This window comes from Diospyros lotus, chromosome 3 (assembly GCF_014633365.1).
Source record: "Diospyros lotus cultivar Yz01 chromosome 3, ASM1463336v1, whole genome shotgun sequence".
Lineage (NCBI taxonomy): Eukaryota > Viridiplantae > Streptophyta > Magnoliopsida > Ericales > Ebenaceae > Diospyros > Diospyros lotus.
In genome coordinates, this window is record NC_068340.1 from 25,981,157 (window position 1) to 25,991,727 (window position 10,571).

At 31.1% G+C, this 10,571-nt stretch overlaps 1 protein-coding gene across 2 annotated transcripts; it reads right to left on the reverse strand.

Annotated features, from left to right (window-relative positions):
- Positions 1 to 3,775: 3,775 nt before the first annotated feature.
- Positions 3,776 to 7,435, reverse strand: LOC127798121 (60S ribosomal protein L30). 2 transcript variants are annotated; one of them, XM_052331452.1, is made up of 5 exons: positions 7,271 to 7,435; positions 6,880 to 6,985; positions 6,231 to 6,332; positions 4,208 to 4,276; positions 3,776 to 4,040 (listed from the first exon to the last, which is right to left on the reverse strand). In XM_052331452.1, exons 1-5 carry the CDS (start codon positions 7,289 to 7,291, stop codon positions 4,000 to 4,002), a joined length of 339 nt encoding a protein of 112 aa, XP_052187412.1. In that variant the 5' UTR covers positions 7,292 to 7,435; the 3' UTR covers positions 3,776 to 3,999. The 2 variants fall into 2 exon arrangements, with proteins under 2 accessions (XP_052187412.1, XP_052187411.1); XM_052331451.1 differs by having other exon boundaries at positions 6,231 to 6,344.
- Positions 7,436 to 10,571: the final 3,136 nt, after the last annotated feature.

Consider the following 10,571-nt stretch of genomic DNA (forward strand, 5'->3'; position numbering starts at 1 on the left):
TTTAATAACGTATGAGTTTTGTGCAATAATAAAATAATAATTATTGCTCTACTAGAGTCCATTTTTTAAAGGTGTTTTTTAAATAAAATATATAATATTCAGACACCTTTGCATAATAAAATAGATAAATTATTTGGGAAAATTTTACTAAATTATAATCTACATCTTCACATTTTGAATTTATATATCTATATATATTTATAAAATGTACAAATATATTTATTTTATGTTTTTTTTCAACTTATATGATATATTATTATTATTATTATATTAATAACTAATCACCTAGATTGTTAACAAGAGTTTAATGGATGACTAATTCACTAACTCACAATATATTTAATAATAATAATAATAATGTAGTTATAATATTACATTGTGTGTGTCCCATAATATCATAAATCAAGTCAAATATATAAATATAAATTTTGATATATAATTGTGAATAAAAATATAAATTATATTTTTTATTTTAAAAATTATTATTTATTATGTGTTTAAATAGAACAGTAATAGTTTGCATGATAGATGCATCAATAGACTTATCAAAAAATGTCAAAAAGACTAAAATATTATTTCTTAAATTACAAATTTGTAAAATCTATCACTGCCGCTACTATCTCCTCTCTTCCTTCTCATGGCCGTCAATGTCTTCACCTTACTAATTCGTCGTCTCGTCTCGCGAATCGGCATTGCATCATTGGTGGAGGGAGGATGCAGTGACGATCGATAAGACGGTGGTAGGAATGTGAGGTGGTAGTGGTGAGGCAATAAGGTAAATGCAGCGACAATTGCATCGACGGTCATGAAAAGAAAAAAACGAGTGACAAATTTTATAAATTTATAACTTGAGGGAATGTAATTTGGTCCTTTTTAACGCCCTTTAATAGGCCTTTGTTGGACAATGTAGGTTAATTCCTTCCTTTAAATATGTGTCCTGACAAAGTTATGGTACCAATGCCATGCTCGCATATTTTTTAAGTGCTACCACAGCGAATATCTCGCTTTTGCGCTATGATTGCACTGTACGGATTGACATCAAGTTTCATATGCGCTACCTACCTTCAACGGAAAGAATGACACAAATAGATAAGAGCATGGCACTGGCAGGCTGCTGCACATCACATTGTTCTTCCAACAACTCCCACTAAATTTAAAAGAAAAATCATTTATAATTTATGCATTTAAGATTTGCCGGGAGGGGGGGGGTTCTGTATGATCCCATTTTGGAAGAGTAGGGAACTGTTATTAAACAACAAAAAGTGAAAAATAAATAAATAAATAAATAAAACTTTTGTTACGAAAAAATTGATGATTTACATGTGAGATGACCATTCTCATGCTGTAAAACTGGGAATTATTGTCCTCAAGGGCCATAACCAAGTGGTAAAGAGGTAGGTTAAAAGCTTGTCTGAAGATTCCTAGTGTGGATTTGATTCTTAGAAGAAGTAGAATGTTTTCTTTTGGGGAGGATTTTAGGAATGATATTAGTGGTGCTAAGGCTTACCATCATAATTATTTGAGCACATTTCTCGATTTATCTCCTCAATGTAATTCTAAGAATAAGATGACTGAACACGTTAGTAATGGACATAATAAAAAAAAAAATTAAGAATTATTACTACTTTGTTGAGACTTGAGCTTTTTGTCGCAGCTTGCATGTTTGTTTACTTTTCAAACTAGGCACGCATGATGTGGTAGCTTTTCGAGGATGAGATTGAGGCATAATGATGGCTCAATCGAAGAGAAATATGTTTGATACGTGACATTATTTTAGGTTCAATAATGCAAGAAAACCAACAGTTCAAGACGAGAAAGCAAGCACTACTCAACATATGCAAAGGATCTAACATTAATTTGAGGAAAATTTTGATCCAAAAACACACATTCCATTCCATTCACAACCCTTCAATATATATATATATATATATATTATTTTGATTAGTTACATAAATTTCAAATTTTTAATAAGTTCTACTCGTAACTATATTATTTCCCTTTACATCTATAATAAGGCTCACCCTCTCAATTACGTATCACAACCGTTCTGTTCATTATATTATTCATTCTAAACATAAGATAAATTTAATTGTTAAATATATTTCAGATTAAACATCAAATTTAGATAAAAAAAAATTAAAAAATCTTATGATAACCTTTTTCTATGTAAAATTAGAAGGGACAATAACAATTGTATTATATTTGACACATCTTTTATTACTCGTTTGATTACACTTTTCATTTTTAATTATTTGTTTTCATTTTTAAAACTTCGTAAACAAAATCAAAAAAATTTGCCAAAGACAAAGGATACGAGAAAAAGTGAAAAAAATACAAAAAATAATAAAAATAATTTTGATTTTTACTTTTTAACATAAATATAAAAAATTTAAATCAAAAATTATATAAAACAAGTTCTTATATTAACAAAAAACACCTCAAGGTCTCTCATAATAGGTATGGCCATTTACATGATGCCAATGTGACCTATGAAGCACCGAAACGGCCCATATTAGCTATCTCGACATTTCTAAGTCGTTTTGATTTTCAAAAATGAGAAAAATAATTCAAAAAGTTTTTCGGGTCGTTTCTGTAATTTATGAAAAAAATTAGGTTATTTCAGAATTTATATAAATTTGTTGGAAACGCGTTTCCAATTAGTGCCATATAGATCAGGCAAGAATCCCAGCAATTACTTTCCCTATTTTCTTTTCCTTATTCTTATTCAGTCTCTTTTTTATCTTTTTCCTATTTTCTTTTCAATATTATTCTTCTTCTTCTAGCGATTACTTTTCGAATCCCACATCATTTCTTGTTGCTCCGATGCTCACTCACCACAATTCACCGAAGATCAAGCCCATCGCTTCAATTTCTAGTTCCCTCACTATTAGTCGTGGTCGTTCCCTCTCGCCCCTCCCACTTCGAGGTTTGATTCATTTTCCTTCTCGCTTTTGTTTCGTTCCCCTCCTCTTCACCCGTCGCTCTAAGTAAACACCCCCTCCCCAAATAATGCAGTGTACTCCAAAATTTGTACTATGCACTTTCATTTTCATGATATTTTCCCATGTAATTGTTGTTGTTGTCTATTAACAATTATTGTTTGCTCCAGATTCCTTTGACATGAAATGAGAAAGGTAGTTTAGTATTGATTAACCTTGTAAGGTAAATGATTGAAGAATGGCATAGGAATCAAAATTAACCAATCATTTTATTTATTTCTGCAAGGTGAGATGAACAATCAGTTTTTGAAGTGAAAACGGAACGCTCCACTGGAGTTTGATTTGGGGGATAGAAAAGTGACATGACCCATGAGTTAAACATAGGGAAAGTTTCCAGCATTACTTTTAATTGAATTCCAACATTACTTTTAATTGATTTGATTTGGTAAAATTTGATCTTATGAACTCTATAATTGATTTAATTTTGATTTGTATTATGTTTGAACTATTTTATATAATTTTTATATATAAAATTATATTTAAAAAAAAGCCATATATAATTTACCCTACGTTTTCATTTACCACATTTCTAGAAGAAATTCGTTTCCACATTTCCATTTCCTTGCAACCTAGAGCGTGACAATGGATCTAAAGACACCTTTCATTTTCAAAGGTACCATTTGATTAAAATGAGAACACAAACAAGCTTCTGAAAAAGGAACCAATATACTAGGCAAAAAATTGTAAAAAGAAGCCAGTAAGCACCTTCTCATCAGAGAGAAGAGGTTGCCACTTGCTTCCAAATTGCAAGATCTGGCTATCAATATCACGCCATCTTTTCCCACAAGAAGCAACCCGAAAATATGATATTTTAATAGCTATTTAGGAGATCTCAGATGAAGTGTCGACTTAAAATCATTAAGAATTTCGGTAAAATAATCTTAACAGAAACAGAGAACAGGTATCATCTACATTAACCACACTTCTTATAGAGAAACAACCAACAATTTTCATCACTTGGATCAAAATTACTCTAGAGCCTTCACCACCAAGTTTGTCCTCAATGATCAGCGGGCATGCTCTTTATAATATCAGAATCACCTGAAAGGCAGAATATTACATTATCAACTCAAATCATATTGTATAAACAACAACATTCCAAGCTTTTATCCCACTAAGTTGGGTTGGTTACATGACTTCTAGATTTCCATTCATTTCTATCCATTGACGAATCTTCTGTAAGGCTCAAATAAAAAAATAATTCTTACCTGGGTCAATTACGCTGAGGCAGCAAACTCTGAAGTATTTCCCACAGGCAGTCCCCAGGTCCACATTGTCTGACATAACAAAATTCCAAATGTAGTTTAGGAAAGGTAACCCCTTAAAGATTATAAAAGCCCATCCATAAATGATGGCCCCAGCATTCCGGATTTTAAAGGCCAGTTATGGTACTTGTTTGGAAACAATAACATCCCAATAAGCCAAATTTTTATAGACAGACTAGCCACATTTTTGTTGTTTGAGCTTTTTATATTGCGTCACTTAACTCAAAAATTGAATAAATTTGCAAGAAGTAGAGGCAACAATGCTCATGCATCCCTAATGCACAAAGTTCCCGGCTTTACAAGAGTCAGGAGAGAATTATTTTCATCCACAGCTTCACCCTTTACTTTTCAAAGAAACTGTTTCCGTAACTCCAACTTGTGACCTTCTAGTCACAATAGGGTAACCTTGTTGCAACCAAGATTCGCCCTTGCTAGGAAACAGAACTGGGCTAAACACAAATCAGAATTCACCAAGTAATTGTAGAATTTGGGCCAAATATATTATCGATGCCAGAAATATGGAAAATATGCAATTGAATCAGTATGACCTTTTACACACAAGGCATCTGTATTTCTCATCCTTATTCACAAAGCCACAGAGACCACATGCCAAAAAGTTGCACTATAGATTGCAGTTTTAGCAATTATCCAGAGAAGAGAAATAAGTTCAAATAGGAGTAAAAACCAACCCTCTTTCAGATCAATTCCTTGTTCTATTAGACTGGCGTTATAATTTCAAGAACTACCTATAAATTTAGCCGACGGAAAAAGAGAAAAGAAGAAGAAAACTTCAAAAAGACACAATACTATTTTTTTTAGGGAACTGACCATAAAAGGACACATCAGAAGTTTGTCTCCAAAGCAAGCAGCTTCGAACTTGTAAATGGAACTAAACATAGAGGATACTGAATTATTAAGTAATGAATTGCTCAAAATTGCAACCTGGAGGTATACTAGTTTTATTTGAGGGTAAACAAGAGCCTTTAAGAAACTACATTTATTCTGAAACTATCTAAAATATTTGAACTTTGAAGATAACTGAATGAACAATATTAGGCTTTCAGTCAGGAAGACATACAGAGCAAAATCGGGCTACTTCAAACATATCTCACATCTATGAATAAGTTCAATTTTTAAATCAAATGTAATTACAGCTCAGGAAAAATATCGCAAGAAACGGTTTCTGGAAAACTTTCAACCAAATCGTTAAAAATTGATCAAGGTACATTTGAGAGTGTTCCTTTTAATTGTATCAAAAACCTTTTCTAGTTTCTCTATTTCCTTTCTACCTAAGGGATCAGACTTTATCTCTGGGTGATGGGGCAGAGCAGAACCTGGTCTCCCTTGGCAACAAAGGAAAACAGCATAAACAGTTTGAAGAACATGTTTATCGACCATATTCACAATTCAAGTCTTACTTTTTAATTAACTCACAAGCTTTAATTTGTAGGACGACACATGCAGCAGTAGTTATTAACACTTGACAAGGATGATGCTGCATGATTAATCTAGATAAATACCCCGTACAGATAATTCAGTTTAAAATGGAAAGTTTAGGAGCATTTCATCAGAGCTATATGATCTTATACATTTCCACAAGCAAAGACCTTATGTTCAGTTTAACCGTTACAGAATTGCATGCACCCATGTTGGAGAATGGTGCAAGCAGCTGTAAAACAAACATGCATGCACTCAAAATATAAAATATTGAAAAGCACTAATGTGTCAACAAGAAGTTAGAACATTCTCAAAAGCTAAAACGACCTCTTAGATGCCACAATAGAAATTTTCAAACATAAAGAAAAGATAAAACACGGTGGTATAACAAGCACAGCTCTTACTTGTTAAGATACCAATTTATTTGCAGCAAATATATATATTTATATGTAAGACACTAAAAGGGAAACAGAAAAGGAATCATCAATGGGCAAAACAGCTAGCCAAGTAATAGAGGTAAGAAACTCACTCCCGTTGTAGTGGTGAACTCCAACCTTGGCCAACATTGCATAGTACTCAATCTCAGACTTCCTAAGAGGGGGGCAGTTGTTGGAGATGATAACCAGTTTTGCTGTGAAAGAAACTAAAAAACAGAAATGGGTAAAAGATTCATTTTTTTCCTTTTATATTCTAGTTAAGACAATTGACGCGCTTGGGGGGAGGGGGGATTAAAGCTTGTGATCAAATTGTACAACACTGGCTTGTTACAAAGGAAATTAGCATTTTTCTGATCCAGCGAACTAAGTGCCTGGATTAACAATAGTAACCTAAAAAACATGCGACTCTGAAGCAGGAACCACAACTTCTTATCGGTCAATGCAATGAAACAAGTACAATGACTTATTTTCTCTGAACCTAAACAACCAAACCGTTATTTACAGTAAACACAAAATTCAGCTAACTGCGAGAGCATTGCTCAAAGAAGACAAGTAAAGCCACTCTGTTTTACAACACTCCGTCTTAGAAGGATATTTGAATCCGATTTGTGCTTCTCTGAACCCCCATCTTGCAAGTAAGCCAAACAGGATGTGATGTAAGGGGTGATTCATCCATCTTCTGCAGCAGAAATGAACTAGATCTAGAATACAAATAAACAAATAAAGCCAACAAAACATTACCTTTGGAGCTCCTGAGAGACTCAAGAACGGTCTTGTAGCCTAGCGTATACTTTCCGCTCTTCATCACAAGAGCAAGCCGACTGTTGATGCTCTCGTGAGTCTTCTTCTGGAATTAAAAAGAACAGAAAAGAAAAGGAAAAACTAAAAATCCGAAGTAAAGCTCAAAACTAAGCTGCTTGTTTAGCTGTCAACAAAACATTGATTCTCAGTAACATAACGCCGCGAATTCGCTAAGCAAAAATACTGTTAGTTGTTCGCAACTTGTCTAACTGATCGCCAAGATCTAAAAATAAAAGTGTCGGTAATTGAAAACCCAGGATCCTTGATTTCGAACACATTTTCTCGGTAACCAAACAGAACCAGTGAGAACGCTCGGAAAGGGAAATATTACAGTTTTCTTGGAGGCGACCATTTTTTGTTGCTGATGGAGAGCACTGCAGAACCTGAGATCTCGACGGCGGAGAAGCAAAACCCTGAAGCAAATGAAGAAGATGCAGTCCTTCCTATATTATATATCAACAAAACTAGGGTTTTGATGAATGAACCGTCCGCCGACGGTTCAGCCCGACCACTAATTGGGCTTTTGTATTCGGCGTAGCCCGACCCAGACAAGTCTACTTCAATTTTTATTACTCTTTTCCAAAATTTTGAACTTTTTTTTTTTTGGGGGGGGGGATGATTGGTCTCGTCGTTTGTGTTATTAATTTTGAGAGAGAAAATAAATTATAAGTAAAAATTTTATTAATAAAAAATTAAATCCACGATTTATTAGTGTAAATCTAATTTATCATGATTCAATCACTTGACGTGTGTTCTGTAAACAAGTTTAGATCCTCTCTATTATTTTATAATGAGATAGTAATGTTTATTTTTTGACAAGTTGGGGTAATAAATTTATTCGACGTATATAACTAACAAATCATCCCATTAAATAAACACACATGGATATATGAGTATAGTTTGCTTTTAATAATATATTATGTCACTATGATGCATAGATATGTAATAAATATCGATTCAAATCGAAGTTATGAATTTAACAAATCCATTCATAAAGAGCTTGTGAGTCAAAAGTAACTATTAGACAGTTACTATCCACTTTTATGTAAATTGATAGAAGTAACGAAGTTGTGTGTGTGTGTAGAGAGACACGCACACAAAAACACAACTTTTTGTACATATTAATTGAAAGCATTTAAGTTGTGGATTCTATTGTTTAGTTTGGTAAAGTGGTTTAATCGCTTATAAGTTATATCAATAGCTTATATGTTAAGAAAAAATTGGTGAGGTGTTTGGATGAACCTCACCAGCGCTTTGCAAAAGTTATTGAAAAATAAATTTTGCAAAACACTGCTTATTTAGAAGCTGGGTTGACAAAGTATTTTACTATTTTATTCCCGTATTTGGGTTGACAAAGTATTTTACTATTTTATTCCCGTATTTTTGCTAATTTCCAGTCATGCCTTATTTTTCAACCTCTGTCTTTCTTTTTCTTCTTCTTCTTATTATTCTTCAGCTCTTCCAACTACCACCGTCGACCATCATCGTCACCCCTACCGGCTATTTTCAGTCAACAATCGCCCCCATCGGTCGTCGTCTCCCCCACCACTGCTCCTATCATCTTCTCCGTCACAGGTCGTTTGTCACCTCGATCTACTTCAAGTTCCCCCATCATTGGCCGTCGCTAACCATCCATCGCCCCATTGGTCACTACCTGTCTCCATCCGTGCTCGCCTCCCAGCTATTGTTTGTGTGTGTATATATATATAATAATAATAATAATAATAATAAACACTTATATATACATATAATAATATATTATATATAACACATAATAATATATATTGTTGTTATGTAACATATATAATACATATAATAATATTGTATTCATATATTTTTAATAATTATGTATAATTTATTAATATCTAATGATAAAATTTTAAATTTTTTTTTAAAAAAATGATAAAATTTTAAATCATTTAATAACGTGTTTATTTTCGTATTTTTATCATGTTGTAATAGTTTATCAGTTATTTCAAATCAAACACATAATTATTAACTATTAGCTTAAAAGTACATTTATCCAAACATATTAACAGTTTAAACACTACTTAATTTAAAAGTTTAAAAAATAAAAGTCTAGTCAAACTAAGCTTATATCGTTTGCATATATGAGTATGGTTTGCTTTAATATTACTTTTATTTTTCTTCTTTGTTTTATGTCGGTAATTCAATAATCCATTTGAAATATTGATACAAAATATACCGCATGCTTAATTAGTTACGGTTTGCATACAGGAAAAAAATAAATAGTTGTTCAAGTAAATATTTTTTTATGAGTATTTCATTTTTATAATTTTATGATTATTTCTAGATTCTTAAATTATTTATTTTATTAATTAACTGTATGTACATTATTTGAATGTAAATAGGTGTGTATATTGAATCTATCCAATCTAATAATAATATTATTAAGTCTAATAATTTTTTATTCCACTTAAACTTCACACATCCAAGTAACACTTCGTGTTCATAAATATTTATTATTATTAAATTAAGTTATTTTTCTATTTTTGTGGTGATTTTTATATTTTAATTTTTTAAAATTATTTATAATTTAATAATTATTATTTTATTAATTAACTATATGTACATTATTTAAATATAGTTAGATGCATACATTGAATCTACCTAGTCTATGGTGAATCTAACATCTTCTTTAATTAGTATTTCATTTTTTTAATTTTGTGGTGATTTATAGATTTTTAAATTATTTATTTTATTAATTAACTATATCTATATTATTTGAATGTAACTAGATGTATACATTGAATTTATATAATATAATCTAATAATATTATTAAACTTAATAATTTGTTATTCTACCTAAACTTTACACTTTATATTCATAAATATTTATTATTATTCAAGTTCTGAAACTAACAAGAGATTATTGGATAATAAGAATTAAAATATCAAGAACATGGTGATTAATCAATCTCAAAGTAAAAATGGTTTACTTAGTTTGAACATGATTTTCATTGATGAAAAAGCAAGTTAACAATTACTAATCATATAATTTTGAATACGTTGTAAGAATTGTAAAATGTTTACAAACAAAAACTAAAGTTTTATTTTATTGAAATTGTGTGATAATAGAATGTAGGCAACAATACATAAAAATCAAATAAACAAATACGACACTGATCGTAAGCTCTATATTTGCAATAAGAAACTTCAAAATTGTTGCAACAACAGGACAATATCAACCGCTTCCTAATGAATACGTGATTTATTTCATTGTTATAACATATGTAAGAAATTTACATGATGAAGTTATTCAAATTCCAAGACATATATTTCACTCCATGACTCAAAAAAACATGTATGCAAGGGTCAATGACAACACAACACTAACAGATATGAAAAACTAATAAAAAATTAAAAAATATTTTATAATTACCAATATTTGAAAAACAACTATCAATTATAATTTTGTGCACAAGTTATAGATATCATTGGTTGCTTGGTAGGAGTCGGTAACATTGACCATGTTGGCATAACAAGAAACATTGCAAAATATGAACTCCACGTGCTTGTAAATTAGTAAGATTTTAATTTTTCAAACATTTCAAAAATCAAGCTTGATAATATTGCAAACACGTTGTTAAATTATTTTTTGTTTCTATACA

What these genes read in the sequence shown, in the direction of transcription:
- LOC127798121 (XM_052331451.1), bottom strand. Translation starts at nt 7,291, where the DNA reads ATGGTCGCCTCCAAGAAAACT. An exon ending in TGGTCGCCTCCAAGAAAACT is followed by an intron (nt 6,986 to 7,270) that starts GTAATATTTCCC and finishes TTTTAATTCCAG; the next exon opens with AAGAAGACTCACGAGAGCAT. An exon ending in AGTTCACCACTACAACGGGA is followed by an intron (nt 4,277 to 6,230) that starts GTGAGTTTCTTA and finishes TTGTTATGTCAG; the next exon opens with ACAATGTGGACCTGGGGACT.